This window comes from Schistocerca gregaria, chromosome 7, assembly GCF_023897955.1.
Source record: "Schistocerca gregaria isolate iqSchGreg1 chromosome 7, iqSchGreg1.2, whole genome shotgun sequence".
Classification (NCBI taxonomy): Eukaryota; Metazoa; Arthropoda; class Insecta; order Orthoptera; family Acrididae; genus Schistocerca; species Schistocerca gregaria.
Genome location: NC_064926.1, coordinates 461,439,012 through 461,456,433, shown reverse-complemented (window position 1 = coordinate 461,456,433; position 17,422 = coordinate 461,439,012). Strand labels below are relative to the sequence as shown.

Below are 17,422 nucleotides of genomic sequence, written 5' to 3'. Positions count from 1 at the left end.
TAAGAATTTAGGAAGAGTCCTGCAGTATCAATATGGACATTGCAGTGTATGCCATGGAGAGAGTACCACCCTCTGTGCCCCCTATTAGATAGCACAATGATAGCAGGCCGCAACAAGACGTGCAATGTTACGATCAGTGATGGCCCAATAGCTTGGTACATGAGACCTCCTAATGTGCCTGATGTAGGAGCTGAAGCACATCCCGCCATAAAGCGGAATAGATTATGCAAAAATATGTGAAATGAGGAGACATCTGCTCTAGAATACGCTGCCTACTTGAACAAACATGGACGAAGGGTGAGACCCAGCCCTGATTGGGGGCGGGGGAGGGAGGGGGAGAGAGAGAAAGAGAGAGAGGCGTGGGGAGGCACTTTCACTGTATTAATTTAGTGTTACAGGCACTACCCATGGATAAGTGATCAGTTATCATAAGTGTTTTTGGACAACTATTTAAAAAAGGACTACTGATAGTGATTGCAGATATTAACACATTAAATTTCAAGCAATCAAATGATATGCCTGCAGCCAATTTGCTTGCCTACTTCAAATTCCTAGCTTGCTGCCTTTTTTGTCCTTTTTCCTGTTCACATTAATAAATAATTCTTCCTCATTGTGGACACATTAAAATTCTTCAACTGTCGAAATTGAATGCAATTTATAATGAATCAGTTGCAACCAGTTGCTATTACAGGTGTTTCTTTTTTTTTTCCCATGACGACATTTCAAGGTGCCCAGCACTCATCTTCAGAAGTTCAAATTTATTTACTTGTAGCAAACATTGTTTCTTTACTAATGGCATTGCAGAACTTTGCAATGGAAATTTTTAAGACAACTATTGTAAAACATTGGAAAGTAAAGAAACAATAATCGAGATGCACAAATAAATCCCCCTCTGAAGATGGGGTGAACATAAATTGAAGGTACTCTCAAATAAGAGTGGTTTGAGGCATAATTTGTTGGCATGGCACATCAGAAAAGAGTTACCATTTATATCAATGGGCTACCCCATAAAAATTGATGTCGTGCTAGCTATAGTTCTGATCTTCTGTGCTAGGCGCAGTGCTGTCGCATCGAATGACGAAGCAGCCCACGAGCTTAAAAAAAGTAAGTGAATCAGGCCTGCAAGTAATCAAAGGTTGCCCATGTGTGGGCTAAAGGATGGAACATGAGAAGAAAAAAAATACTATGATAAAACTCAAAATATTTTCATTAGACATTACTACCAGTTCCTTCACATTTCTCTGAACTCAAAATTTCATTGCTAATACCATGGTGCTAAGATGACAGTTCTGTATCTAAAAGCTACTGAGGTAATCCCATAATGAACAAGCCTCATCAGTGGATATTTGATTGAGCCATCATACTTACAATATAATAATTCCACTCTAGTAATTCCAATCCCAAAAACAGCAGGTGTTGACAGATGTGAAAATTACCGAACTATCAGTTTAATAAGTCACAGCTGCAAAATACTAATGCGAATTATTTACAGACAATTGGAAAAACTGGTAGGAGCTGACCTCGGGGAAGATCAGTTTGGATTCCATAGAAATGTTGGAACACGTAATGCAGTACTGACCTTATGACTTATCTTAGAAGAAAGCTTAAGGAGAGGCAAACCTACATTTCTAGCATTTGTAGACTTAGAGAAAGCTTTTGACTATCTTGACTGGAATACTCTCTTTCATATTCTAAAGGTGGCAAGGGTAAAATACAGGGAGCGAAAGGCTATTTACAATTTGTACAGAAACCAGATGGCAGTTATAAGAGTCAAGGGGCATGAAAGGGAAGCAGTGGTTGGGAGGGAGTGAGACAGGGTTGTAGCCTCTCCCCGATGTTATTCAATCTGTACATTGAGCAAGCAGTAAAGGAAACAAAAGAAAAATTCAGATTAGGTGTTAAAATCCAGGGAGAAGAAATAACTTTGAGGTTAGCCAATGACATTGTAATTCTGTCAGGGACAGCAAAGGACTTGGAAGAGCAGTTGAACGGAGTGGACAGTGTCTTGAAAGGAGGATATAAGATGAACATCAACAAAAGCAAAACGAGGATAATGGAATGTAGATGAATTAAGTCAGGTGATGCTGAGGGATTTAGATTAGGAAATGAGACACTTAAAGTAGTAAAGGAGTTTTGCTATTTGGGGAGCAAAATAATCGATGATGGTCGAAGTAGAGAGGATATAAAATGTAGACTGGCAATGGCAAGGAAAACGTTTCTGAAGAAGATAAATTTGTTAACATCGAGTATATATTAAAGTGCCAGGACGTCGTTTCTGAAAGTATTTGTATGGAGTGTAGCCATGTATGGAAGTGAAATGTGGACGATAAATAGTTTGGACAAGAAGAGAATAGAAGCTTTCGAAATGTGGTGCTACAGAAGAATGATGAAGATTAGGTGGGTAGATCACATAACTAATGAGGAGGTACTGAATAGGGTTGGGGATTGTGGCACAACTTGACTAGAAGAAGGGATTGGTTGGTAGGACATGTCCTGAGGCATCAAGGGATCACACATTTAGCATTGGAGGGCAGCCTGGAGGGTAAAAATCGTAGAGGGAGACCAAGAGATGAATATACTAAGCAGATTCAGAAGGATGTAGGTTGCAGTAGGTACTGGAAGATGAAGGAGCTTGTACAGGATAGAGTAGCATAGAGAGCTGCATCAAACCAGTCTCAGGACTGAAGACCACAATAACAACAACACTTACAACAAGAAGGACCTGAGAGATGACAAGCATGTATGTAAAGCTGTAATTTACTATTTGAGTACTAGCTTTAATTTGTGATTTAGCAATATTTGTTACATTTTGCTTGCACATCAATAAAATTTCATTTGTTTAAATACACTACTGGCCATTCAAATTGCTACACCACAAAGATGACGTGCTACAGATGCGAAATTTAACCGACAGGAAGAAGATGCTGTGATATGCAAATGATTAGCTTTTCAGAGCATTCACACAAGGTTGCCACTGGTGGCAACACCTACAACGTGCTGACATGAAGAAGGTTTCCAATCGATTTCTCACACACAAACAACAGTTGACCGGTGTTGCCTGGTGAAACATTGTTGTGATGCCTCGTGTAAGGAGGAGAAATGTGTACCATCATGTTTCCAACTTTGATAAAGGTCAGATTGTAGCCTATCAAGATTGCAGTTTATCATATCGCGACATTGCTGCTCGCATTGGTTGAGATCCAATGACTGTTAGCAGAATATGGAATTCGTTGGGTTCAGGAGGGTAATACGGAAGGCCATGCTGGATCCCAACGGCCTCATATCACTAGCAGTCGAGATGACTGGAATCTTATCCGCATGGCTGTAACGGATCACGCAGCCGCATATCATTCCCTGAGTCAACAAACAGGGACGTTTGCAAGACAACAACCATCTGCACGAACAGTTCGACGACATTTGCTGCAGCATGGACTATCAGATCAGAGACGATGGCTGTGGTTACCCTTGATGCTGCATCACAGACAGGAGCACCTGCGATGGTGTACTCAACGATGAACCTGGGTGCACGAATGGTAAAACGTCATTTTTTCGGATGAATCCAGGTTCTGTTTACAGCATCATGATGGTCGCATCCGTGTTTGGCGAAATTGCGGTGAGCGCACATTGGAAGTGTGTATTCGTCATCGCCATACTGGTGTATCACCCGGCGTGATGGTAAGGGGTGCCATTGGTTACACATCCCAGTCACCTCTTGTTCGCATTGACGGCACTTTGAACAGTGGGCGTTACATTTCAGATGTGTCATGACCCATGGCTCTACCCTTCATTCGGTCCCTGTGAAACCCTACTTTTCAGCAGGAAAATGCATGACCGCATGTTGCAGGTCCTGTACGGGCCTTTCTGGATACAGTAAGTGTTCGACTGCTGCCCTGGCCAGCACATTCTCCAGATCTCTCACCAATTGAAAATGTCTTGTCAATGGTGGCTGAACAACTGCCTCATCACAATACGCCAGTCACTACTCTTGATGAACTGTGGTATCGTGTTGAAGCTGCATGGGCAGCTGTATCTGTACACGCCACCCAATGCCCAGGCGTATCAAGGCCATTATTATGCTAGAGCAGGCTGTTCTGGGTACTGATTTCTCAGCATCTATACACCCAAATTGCGTGAAAATGTAATCACATGACAGTTCTAGTATAATACATTTGTCCGATGAATACCCGTTTATCATCTGCATTTCTTCTTGGTGCACCAATTTTAATGGCCAGTAGTGTATTATCTTGCACGTGAGCAATGTGTGTGTTGTTTGTAAACAAAAAAGTGAAGAAAGGCTTAAATGCTCAGTGAAATGATTTGTCTAAAAGTAAGAAATAAAAAGAGATTAGAGAAAAATTTAACATATCATTGAATGATGCTCAAAATCAGGTACAACAAATGAGGTGCCTATTGAGAATTTAAAGTTCAACATTTAACTTGGTATTTTAGAATTTTAAAGAGTACTACACAGTATTTGTCTTTTGGACTATCACCCAGTGATCTCCTTATATCACTAACACATGAACATCTCAGCTATTGTACACGATTTTGAGAATCATTGAGGGCTCATAAGATATTTCTCTAATTTATTTCATTTCTTACTTTTAAAGAAATCATTTTACAAAATATTTAACCTTTTTTTCATTTTTCAAGTTTTGTTCAGAAATTATGAAATATAATTTACTTAAATATCGATCAATTTTCTAATGTTGTTCTTAATAATAATAATAATAATAATAATAATAATAATAATAATAATAATAATATTATTATTATTATTATTATTATTATTATTATTATTATTATTATTATTATTATTATTATTATTATTATCAGACTATAAATCAAGAGAAAGCAGAGACGTTCTTATTAGTTTTTCACTACTCTCGTTACTTTCAAGCAATTAAACATCCCTTTTCTCCCAAAACTAGATCTCACATTGGTCAGTTTGACACCTATCCCATTTCTCCGTTTTCCACTCTTCATTTGGCTATCAAAATTCGGACAACAATCTATTGTGTAATTTCTAGGACGTCTCATGTTCACTCCACTCAAACTTTTGACCAATAACACTTTTCTTTTATTAAAACAATACACAAGTTATCATTTGAATACAGAGAAAAAGGAATAAAACTTCTCTACACATAAACAAAAGTAATTCAGAATTTCCTTTATGAACAGTAGTTAAAGCTAATAGGCTGCCACTTGATGACATCTATCTGTGACTTACGTTTCTTTATTTCCGCAGTGTTGGCAGAATGTGGCAATGGTTTAACATCATAGAACAGAGCAGATTATAATGAGGCCTTTTATATTCGCAGTAGTTGATTTGTATTTGAGGTTTTAATATGTGTTCCATAGATCCATATATGACAATACGTCAGAGGAATGTTAAAAAAATGTAAAGATTTTGAAATTACAAGCAATGATCTAAGGAACTATTGATCACGGCATATAAAATTGTAATGGTTTTTTCATGGTGACCTTGTTCGTAGGCTGTGACAAACTACATCAATGCTATATTCTCTATGTTAAATGATTTTCCAGACAATAATAGAAACCTACAATGTATGCCAAAGACACATATTATCTGTGCAGATGAGACAAAGAAGCTTGAAAAGGAAGTAGTCCTGAATATTGAAAATGCAAATAAGTATCTACTTCAAAACAAAATTTTTTATAAGCAATTCTAAAACAACATGTGTCATATTTCAAACCAAACACATGGAAATGTCTAATGTAAATACGAAAATAAATGGAGTGGCAATTGAAGAAGTAAGTAGCACATAAATTTTAGGAACTATTATGGATAAGCATTTGATATGACATGATCAAATAGATATGCTGTGTAAAAATATAAACACACTGATCTTCCTCATGTGTAAAAGTTGTGGATGATCAAATTCTCATGGAAGTGTACTATGGACTAATGTTGCCACATCTGTCCTACTCAGTTCATATGTGGGAAAGTGCACAAGCTGGTTACTTAAAAAGAATATTTGTGATTCAGAAAAGAGCAGTGCAATGAATAGCAAAAATACTACCCAGGGAATCCTGTAGACGAGCTTTGATACAGCACAATATTATGACAGTGAACTCACCACATATACGGGTGGAGAAAAAATTTTGTCACAAAAGTTTAATCTTGGATAGCTGATGCAACTAGGAACCAAAATTACTAATGTTGTGTAGTTCAACAATGCACCATTTCTAAATTATGGAAACTTGGCACCACCTGCTCCGATTGGCCATGGGATTGCCCTGCTGCCATTTGTCAGTTGACAGGCAATGCTATGGTTGTCAGTTCTCACATACAAACATCCCTCGCCCTGTCACTGCCCCAACATGATATGCATACATGTCGAATAGGTCTTGCTGTTTGTCTAGACCTCACATCAGAAGCATTCACATGCAAGTTTTGTTTCGGAGCGCACACACACGTCACCTGCGATTAGTCATACCATAAGCATGGCAGCACAGAATTTGTTTGAAGAACAATGAGATATGATTTTTGTTTATGGACTAGCTGATGGTAATGCTCATGAAGCTCGACAGTTATAAGAGGAACGGTTCCCAGCAAGACACCATCCAGTCCCACAAACGTTTACAGCAATTCACCAGCGACTTGGCGAAACAGGCTCATTAGCGGGAAATCATGGTGATGCTAGAAGACCTCAAACACAACAGGATGCTGCATTTGAAGAGACTGTTCTCGAGCGCTTCAAGGAAGCACCTACAACATGTACTTGAGTGGCTGGACACAATGTGGGGGTCACTCATCAGTTAATCTGGGAGGTTTTGAGGGATGATGGCCAGCATCCATTTGGTTTCCACCCTATCCAAGACATAAATCCTGTGGCAGGCTATGAACACAGGCTAAGGTTTTGCTGGTGGTTTCTGCGACATGGTGCACAAGATCATCCCAACTTCCCCGCCATTGTGTTCTTTATCAACAAGTGCACCTTCCATCAGGATGGCCTTTACAACACTAGAAATGTTCATTACTGGGCACAGGGAAATCCTTTCGTCACGTATGTCCACAGACACTAGGAACGATTTTCGCTCAACATTTGGAGAGGCATAATGGGTGACCATCTGATTGGGCCAGTCCGTCTACCTCCTTGACTTACCGGGGCAAGTTACCTTCACTTTTCACAAGAAACTCTACCCAGCCTGCTGGAAGATGTTCCCTAGGACATATGGCTACGTATGTGGTTGCAGCATGATGGGGTGCCCACACATAACAGTTGTGCTGTGCACGGATATTTAAATGAACTCTTTGATGGCTGGGTAATTGGCAGAGGTGCTCACACGACATGGCCCCATGATCACCAGACCTCAAGCCAACAAATTTTTTCCTGTGGGGATTCTTCAAGGTTCTAGTTCATCCACCCTGATGATAACCACCCAGAAACAAAGAGGAATTAATGGATTGCATTCAACATGCTGTCAATCACATTAAGGCAGTGCCAGGAATCTTTGAAAGACTTCAGCTAAACACCATTCGACATTACCAAGCTTGTGTCATGTCAGAGAGTCACCAGTTTAACCATCTGCTTTAAGTAAACAATGTCCTAGTTACAAAAAAGGCCCTATTCAGGGTGACACAATTTGTAAAAGACTTTCTGTATGCGAACTAACAGCTTCTGACAGATTTCTTCCAGGTACGTCTTATCATGCAATTACAATGGATGTGTTGGGACCCTGGAGGATACGCGCGAAGCCTCCAAAGTGGAAGGCTGATGCGTTACCAAAAAGCGTGCGAGCTCCCTTGGATACATCACAATCTCCAGCAAGCAAGCATCCACAGTCATGCCTTGCCCAGAACATCTGGCACCAGGGCAATTCCGCGGCCAATTGGAGTGCATGTCGCCGAGTTTCCGTAGTTCAAAAATTGTGTGTTGTCGACCTACACAACATTATTAGTTTTGGTCCCTACTGGCACCAGCTATCCAGGATCAAAATTTCGTGACAATTTTTCTCCACCCTGTATATTAGAACATCATGGCAGTGAGAGCAAGTAATAATCACCTCCTTAATAAAGATGTACATGACCATGCAACAATAGGAAAGGAGACAGTATTACACAAGCCAGTGAAATCTCAAACTGACAATGAGTGCTCCAGGTGAAGCAGGCAAAAGGTTTTTTAATGAGCTACGTATCTCAATTAAGGAAATAAATGGAATATAAGTTTTTTGAAGTCCTTAAAAGTGTATTTCTCAGAGAAAGTATATACAGTATACAGAGTATTAAAAATGAAACTAATGTCAGATGTTAGATTGCAGTAGAAAATATTTAACAACCTTTTATGTGCCCACAAAGAATGATCCTTTTTATTTTTATTGTATATGCATTGTAATTAATACTTGATGTAACAGAACATGGTAAATGGAGTCACAACACAGACATTACATCTGCATTAGCCTCTCTGCACTTGAAATTGTATGACACACATAATACTCTCGCCTGAAAATTATTATATGAGAGTCCACAGACAATGAATGAATGAATTGGTCAACTCGGCAATAGTTAACAAGCAGCTTAAGATATTCTAATAGAATGGAAAGGCGGTAGCACCTTCACCCAACTTCACACAAAAATGCCACCACAAGTACTGTGAACAGCGAAAAGAGAGAATTCCGACATGTGAATTCAAATGAATTCTGTCTTGAAAGCAGCAAACACAAATACACTTTCTTCTGTGTCATACTTTACACAGGACTTTTTCTGGAAGAGTACAAGAGCAAATAATTCATCCATTGAAACTGAGCTGTGTAATTTGGATTAAACTTGTCACAAGTGTAAAGACCTAGTTAAAAACAAAAAAATGCCACATGCTAATATGCTGTTACAAATAGTTTCTTAGCAATCCATGTAATGTCTTATCTCTTGTGTTGAGATATTTTACTGATAAAGTGGGAAGTCAGCTCTATGTGAATCTTGAAGTTTTCCCACTGGGTCAAGTATTTAACAAAATTTTAATAATACTACCTTTGTGAACTCATTCTGGAAAATAGCTAGAAAGTAGGCAGCTGAAAGCCAAAGTTATGAAAAGGTTGCTGCAAAATTAGTTATTACTATGGCTGGAATAACGAGAAGAAAAAAGAAAGAAAAAACAAAAATTACTTTCGCTTAACAAGAGCGACAAACAGATTTTTAACTATCTTAGCAGCCAAAAGCAAACATTTCACACAGGTGAGCAGTATGTGCAGAATTTCTTGCATAAATTCCAAAACTATTGTTGGGCATCAACTAGACATTTAGGCATTATTCAAAATAGTAAGGGAAGGAAAGAATCAAATATTGCTCTGTTATGCTATCACAAAGCACTCACTTATTACTCATCTAAGTTAAAACTGCCACCCAGAGAAATTTAAGGTGGAAAGACTATGCATATCTAACCACGAGCAAAGCATACAGCACACTGAGAGTCAATGTAAGAATGGTAAGAAAGGGTAATTCATTCAAAAACATCACTTACAAAATTCTTGTCCATCCAGTTCTTAATTACTGTCCATTAGTCTGAGACCATTATCAAGTTGGATAGCTGTAAGAAAGGGACAAATTTCACAGAAGAGTTAAGAAATTCATCACGAATTTGTTTACTGAGCGCAAAAGCATCAGATAGGTGCTCAAAAATCTCCCTTGGAAGATGCTACATGGAAGAAGTTGTGCAACACATAAAGAATTATTCTTACAACTGAAAGATAAATCAAACATGTATATACAATACATTACTTCCTTCCACACAGCACCATGTACTGACTATAATGGTAACATTAAAGAAACAGAAGCTTTCATGGTGTTGCACCATCCCCTAATGGAAGAGGAAGGAACTAAAATGATACCAATAAATTACGGACCCTCCGCAACACTCATCATACGGACTTGGTGAGTAAAAAACCAAGGTTTATTAGTCCACAATGCACTGACTGAATTTCTGTGGTGCTATTCAAACATGACCATATTATTTCATTCTGATCAAGATAATTATAGTGTCTGTTTCGTGACGGGACCTACAAAATATGATGAACAAATAAATGCTCATACAATGGTATCTGTTCATCAGCTGAAGAATGTGTCATTTTTACCAGACAGAATTAACACCTGGTGACAAGACCACTGAAATTATGTATTACAAAAAGTTTAACCTGGCACAAAGTGGTTTCCCTGAGAATTTCAGGTATCTGGAGCAAGATGGTGTCATACAAGATCCATGGTAAATTAACATTTAGCGGAAGAGGGGGAATGGAGTTAGGCCATAGTTTTCAGACAACAATAATTCACATAGAATAACATTCACATAATTAACACACTTTGAAATATCAAGTATCTTAATATTTGTGGTTTATAAAACTCTATAAAATTCTATTCTAGTGATAGATTAAAACACAGAAGTCCCTAGGATTTTATGAAAATCCTGAAACTCTGAGATTTTCCTGATATTTGCAAGTAAAATGTAATTCCCTGAGAATTTCAGGTTTTCCAGAATAATCTGCACCAACAAGCATTCAGAAGGAATCACAAATATTTCTTTGTGTGGAGTGGTTTATGAAATTGTAGGAAACTGTTTGTACTGTGCAATACCAACATAGTTCAATGGGAAAAATAATTTTGTGGTATGTTAAAACCATATGCTGGACCTTGTCTCAAACCTGGAACCTTTGTATTTTGTGGGCAAGTGTTCTACTGACTGAGATATCCAACCCTACAGCTTCACTTCCACAAATAATTATTTTCTTATTGTTCAAAGCAACACAAGTTTTTCTGCACATCTTGCATGAATAGCACTCATGGAATAAGAATATTGCAGAGAAATGGCCTGACCAGAGTCTACGATTTTATTTCAAGAATAAATTTTCACTCTACAGTGGAGTATACTCTAGGTTCAAGGTTCAAGTTCTGGTGCAGCATACAGTTATAATTTGCCAGGAAATTTCAAATTAGTGCAGACTCCACTGCGCAGTGAAAATTCGTTCTAGGAGAAAGGTTAGAGTTAAAATCTTTCTGATGACAGAGCCACGACAGAAGCTCAGTAGCAAGAATGGAACGGACCTGGCTGTGGCCCTTCAAAAGAAACCTGTAACACTATAGAGAATGTATGAAGTAGGCAGTATCTGTTCCCACCACTGTTTGGTGCAGTAGATGATTGGAAGACTGTAAATGGCAGTAGTCAGAGAGAGGATGAAACAAACTTTTGGAAGGTCATAACGAAATTGGAGTGGGTTCCAGTCCGAGAATGTACTGATCAACATTTATTGAGTTGTTAAGTCAATTTTTATAGGATACTAATAAGAGCAGTTTTGAGCATGTATATATAGACACATAAGATTATGGGTTCCTTCACAGCAAACTGAGGAGATAATGATAATGCATAAGGCTACTCCAAGAGTGCCACCTGCACGGAGTCCAGCAACCTTGTGCAAGACTTTTTAGTTGACACCACTTCGGCAACTTGCATGTTGATGGGAATGAAATGATGATGAAGACAACACAATAACCAGTCCCTCAGCAGAGAAAAATCTGACTCAGTGTGAGGATATGGGATTTTCCATATGTTTTGTCGCCAAAGTTCTGTGAAATAAATGATTTTGTTAACTGAGAATGGACTCTTGTACTAATCTATATAAATAAAAATGTAAATGTTCGTTTGTTTAATAATGTGTATCTCTGAAAGTCCTTCACCAATTGCCTTGAAATTTTGACAACACTGCATTCTAATACTGGCGGGTATTTAGGTGCCTATTTTTTATAACTTTTTGAGATTTTTCTGTAACAACATGTCCCTATTATTAAACTCATGCGAAATTATAAACGAGATATATTAAAAAATAAGTATATAAAAATACGTAATGTCAATGCCATTTTGTGTCAAACTCTCAAAGCATTTGGTCAAAAACTTTCAGAGATTTGCTATTAGGAATATCTACAGTTTGTTTCTTCAAAATCTCAAACCACCAAGTTCTTCATTGATTGCTCTGAAATTTTGACACAACATTGTATTCGAATACCCAAGTGTTTTTATGTACCTACTGGAATGCCATCTGGTAGATATATAACAAAATGGGTGTCTTTATAAAAATATAAATATTGGTTTGTTCAAAATTATTAAGCTCCAAAAGTTCTTGACTGATTGCTTTGAAATTTTGACTTATGTTGATTTCTAATATAGGCAATTTCCTACGTTTCCATTTAAGCATATTGAGCCACAGGAAATCATGGCCACTTACAGCTAGTTTTAGATATAAGTGAACTAGCTTTATTACCAAAAGATTTGTTCATTTGTTTATTGAGAAAAATTGTGCAGAACTTAAAAATGTTATTAGTGTGTAAGAGGATTTAATAAGGAGCAAGTCTTGTTTCATATGTTCTATTATATGACTGAGGTATTCCGCACTGACCCAATGTTGTCCCAAGAACATTAAAGCTGTGCTTGGCATCCTTTGCAAAGTAATTGGAGGTAGCAAAGAATCTGTCGCGAGACCCATGGGATCAATGAATACCAATAACTAGAAGATTGTAACAATAATGTACATGCTCATGTACTGACATTCCATTTTGGGAGAGGGGAAGTTTGGAGTTTGTTCAAAACGAGCTGTAACTAGATGATTAACCTCCGGCCACATTTTGTAATTAAAGGCACAACAGAAGCCTTCCCGTAAGTCAGAGTTGACGAGTTCTGGTTCTGGCAGAAGGTGAGTTGTTCTACAGACGTGAGAAGAACTGGCAATCTCTCTGGGTATAAATATCCAAGCAGTCGCTTTTCTGTGTTTTAAATATGATACAGTGTACCATTAACTAGATTTTAAGCCACTGCAGCCGTGTTACAGGAACATTATATCGTAGGCTAATTGTGGCTAGACACTGTGGTAAATGGGGCTGGAAAAAATGACAGAAATTTAATAATTGTTAACAAAACATTTATGAAATGCAACAGCATTTCTGTTCCATAAACATTTCATTGCCGATAACTAAATTTCCATCAATTTCACCAGACCCATCATCATAGTATCTTGCTACACTTTGTCTGCGACATACTGTTCCTGTAACATTTCCGACTGGTGATATGCTTGAAGTGGCTCAAAAACTAGTTGGCGGCACAATAGACTGTATCTAAAATCCAAAAAATCAACTGGTTGCATATTTATACCCAGATAAATAGACAATTTAAATCACAGTTTCACTTCATCATGCACAATGAACATACTGAAAATAAGAAGAATTATCAACAAGTTGGGGGTTCGCAGACATCTCAGAGCTGAAGATTAGCAATAAGGTAATTTATAAACTAACTGGACCCTCGCACTAGCCGGGAATCGAATCTGGGCCCCTTAGACACTGACCGCTCAGCTACAGAGGTGGAAACTGAGGTGATAAGTACACACCACATAAAACCCTACTTGTTATATTCATGGTGGACATGGTACTTACCTGATCCCACTCAGTTAAATTCATTGTTAAATTTCAGAGTATGTTGACAGTTAATGTTATTACCTTCATTCAGACTCCTAGTGTTCCTTGTCCTGTTGCTCTCTCATTTGAATATAGTGTACTGTTATATTAATACAGTACTCAAACGTGCCAGTGAAACAGAAACAGTAGAAAGTATAAAAATATTAACCACATAATCCAAGCTTTGAATGGTTGGCAGAAACATAAACAAGACTGAGCTTGCAGCTAAGATTAAAGAGGAAGTTCTGAAACAGAATAGTATGGTGGCGCCAGCAAGTTCATCCCAGTGCAAAATAGGGAAAGTCACATCATGTACATGACGAAATAGGAGACATGAGTCAAAGTGAGGGAAAGAAATGTAGGAATCTGAATGCAGTAGTCACCATTGTTGCACATACATTTATAAATATGAGTACGACTGAGTTGCTAGCCATGACTATCGAAATATTCTGGTTTACAGCAATATAATATGCTACCACTTCCTTAGTTATAACTAATTAATACTACAGCAACTGGTTTCAGATGTATGGTCATCATCACTTACCGCTACATAAAAAAAAAATAATAAATAAAAAATTAACTTTCTTTTTTGAAACAATATGCACTCCTTAATGCTGCTAAATTGTAGCAATGCCCTGACACTCAACAAGGAGGAATCACAATTTAGCAGCATTACAGAACACACAGTTTCTGAGAAAAAAATAGTTTACCCAAAATGCAATGTTTATAACAAGTCTTACAGGAAACCATAAGTAACGATTTGTACAACTTTGAAACTTATATCCAATTCCTAAATTTAACTAGCTGATTTTGACATTTAATTTAGCAGCAGAGTTTAAATTTATATATGACATATAAATTACACCATCTTAATTGTAATTAATTAATTTTTGTTTTGCTTTGACCAGTCTACACATCAGTTTAGGTCATGCTCAAGGCATTACAGAAATATTTACAAACACACATACTATTACGCAGGACAAGTGGCTCACAGTGGTTAAGGACTGATGGGAGTTAGAACCCTGCATCTGCCAAACTTAAGTCCAGTCTCTTAACAGTACACCACCTCAGGTAGTATTTTGCCTGTATACAGTAAACTATACTGACATTATTCCAAGATCTAAAAATACTAAAAAGAAAAAATAAATTAGGTTGCCTATTCCTTCCAAATTTGAATCACAAACCTTAAGTAATGCACCACCTTCCTCAGTGAAATGATGAAGTAGCACACTAAATAGAAGATATTACTGTCAAATTAATAAATTTTGTTGCTTTGCTCCCATTCTTTGCTGAAATCTTTGTCTAAATTGGACGGTGGTCTGCCCTCCAGCTTGTCTGTGTTACATCCCAAAATTTCCATTACTGAATAAATATTTCAAGGATACCTGCTTACATATTGTTATCAGACCTCACACAACACTGTTGAGAGAAATGTTATAATATGTAAATTACAGGCTGTAAGGAAGCATGTATGCAATCAACTATCTGAATTCTATATATGAAACGAATCTGAAGAATATTTAATAATACAGTTAAGAGTTACCAGAATCCCCCTGGCAAGATAAAATATAATTTTACAATCAGAGAAAAAGGAAATGCACCAAAACAATGAATTCTATTATGTTCCTGAGGTCTAAATAAAATAAAATATATGTATATACTTAAAATTTGTGATTCAACTAATTATCCAACTGAAGTTACATACTCAATGTACCAATGCACACAAAACTGGATATTCAGGTCTTACAACAAATACAAAATTATGAAGCAGTGTTTATCAGATGTCAGGGCAGGTGGGCTGATGATTTCTTACGTTTCAGCTTGTGCTATCTTACGGTCCCCGTGTCACCAATTTTTCACTTCTTTTCCCAGTAATTGTAAATGGAATTTAACACACACAGGCAAATTAATGCTGATATTTGAACCATGCACATTTGTTTATCATGCAGTGTTTTTTGTTTATATAATATATTGGGCATGCTATGTGCAGTTGTTGATAAAAGCGGAACAAGGGATATGGAATGGTACTGCAGTTCACTAACACAGGGGCATAATTGCAATTCACTTGCCAAAAACAAATATACTGGAGAGAACAACTGTTTCTAAAACTTTTATATTGCTGTTAACTTTACTCTTTCCAGTTTGCCCGTGGCAGACTCTGCGTTTCCATGTACAATTACAGTCTGAAGAAAAAAAAATGGGAATAAAAAAATATTTGAGCCCTTCCACTCCAAAATATTCACTTGTGGTATCCTCTTCTAAAACACGCGTGTTAAGTGTCATGCTTCATATTTTCTTAACCATTCTTGCTCATTGTTATTATCTGAGTCAAAATATATGAGAAAATCCCTTCACAATAAGGTCTCCATATCTTCTTCTTGTGGTCACTTTTACAGAAATAATCACATAAAAATTAAATTAAAGCATATTTTAATGATTTTAAATCGTTTGCGAGTGACGCGCTGAATCCATATTAGTTTGCCGCAAATAATTACTCGTCTCTCATGTGTCAAACTTATTAAAGGACATTGGCAAAAAAACAAACACTGTCATTTGTGACAGCAGCTGTGCAGGGCTTCGTAATCTAAATATCTTTGCATAGCCGTATCTGGTACCGTGCAAAAACTGAGTTCACCGCGAGGGTGTTGCTGAACTTCGTTAATATGTCACAAACAACAGTGTAGGAGACATTGATGCCTACCTCTTTCATAACACGGTTGAATGCTGGGCCAGACATGACGTCCTGGTATATAGCTTCCAAATGATTCTGTAAAAGCGATAAAACAAAACAGTCATCATCATTTGTGGTAGGCAAGTATATTTCGAAACAGGTTAATTCTGAAGTGGTATTTGTTGTGAGCCTCGGTAAAAATACACTCCCTCCCTAGACGCCATAACACTGACTACAAGATGTTTACTGTCTGAGGAGAAAAATCTTCCCACCTGTTTCTTCGGCTAAGAAAACTATTCAGGTTGCTCGAAAAGTAATTTGTAAACTCGTAAAATATAATACAAACCTTAGTTGTACGATAAATTAATTCACTAATCGAAAACAATTTAGAGTAAAATCCAGTTCCTTAACGAACCAACTTTATGCAATTCAAAGGAGCAATCTATACTAATGATAAGTGAAAAGGAAGGGTCTGCTTTAACATCAGGAGGCTACCTGGAGACATTAAAATTAACTAATTTACATCATGTTCGATAGTACGTCCGTTATTCTGATTCGAGGAGCATATGCGGTTTCGCTAGATTTGACGTTAAAAGTGAAAACGATACGAAGAATGAAAGAAACTTGTTTATGAAACATGTTGGTAGTGCTGTTATTGCAAGCAATCTGTCACTTCCTGATTAAAGTATATGGTAGCGAAAAGTGTGGAGTTGTCTTGAAAGCGCAAGTCTTGAAAATTTACGAAGTCGACACGCTCTGTAGCTAAGGCATGGTTTAAGAAATAAACCACTTGAGATTTCTTAGTGACATTTTCTCCATTCTTGCGGTATCGGGAATACTGTACAAGTTGTACTACATCACTAAAAGCACTATTATATTTTAAAAAATTCGGCAAAAGGAATTTCGCACGACTTAGCCGTATTCTTATGTAGATTGTAGGCCGTAAAAATGCATAATACTAACGTGTTTGAAGTGAATAATTACGGAGATTAAAACTGCCTAGATCCCTTTTGGGTGAAGGTAAATTTATAGATAGTGCAAGATACATGATACTTTTATCATCATCTTTTTCTTGTAACTATTAAGCAAGACTAGTTGTAAATAAATATCATCATCTTTAATGTCAAAGTAGCAACTGTTCTTAATGTAGCTGATTCTCCTTCCAGTTGTCATTTTTTATGTGCTGCCTTATAAGTGAGACAAGACTAAAGATTATTGATAAACGGGACAGAAATAAAGATTATTATTCATAATCTTCAAACACCTGTTAATAATTTATGCTTCCATTTATTGATAAA

The 17,422-nt window shown here is 37.3% G+C and overlaps 1 protein-coding gene across 4 annotated transcripts in view; it reads right to left on the bottom strand.

Annotated features, from left to right (window-relative positions):
- Window positions 1–16,761, bottom strand: part of LOC126281418 (gastrula zinc finger protein XlCGF17.1-like) — an 82,679-nt gene extending 65,918 nt beyond the window's left edge. Inside the window, exons 1-2 of one of the 4 annotated variants that reach the window (XM_049980358.1) lie at window positions 16,620–16,761; window positions 16,155–16,220 (exon numbers count right to left, since the gene is read on the bottom strand). In XM_049980358.1, the coding sequence (XP_049836315.1) occupies window positions 16,155–16,190 (36 nt within the window). In that variant the 5' untranslated portion in view covers window positions 16,191–16,220; window positions 16,620–16,761. The other 3 variants (XM_049980357.1, XM_049980360.1, XM_049980359.1) reach the window with 3 other exon arrangements.
- Window positions 16,762–17,422: the final 661 nt, after the last annotated feature.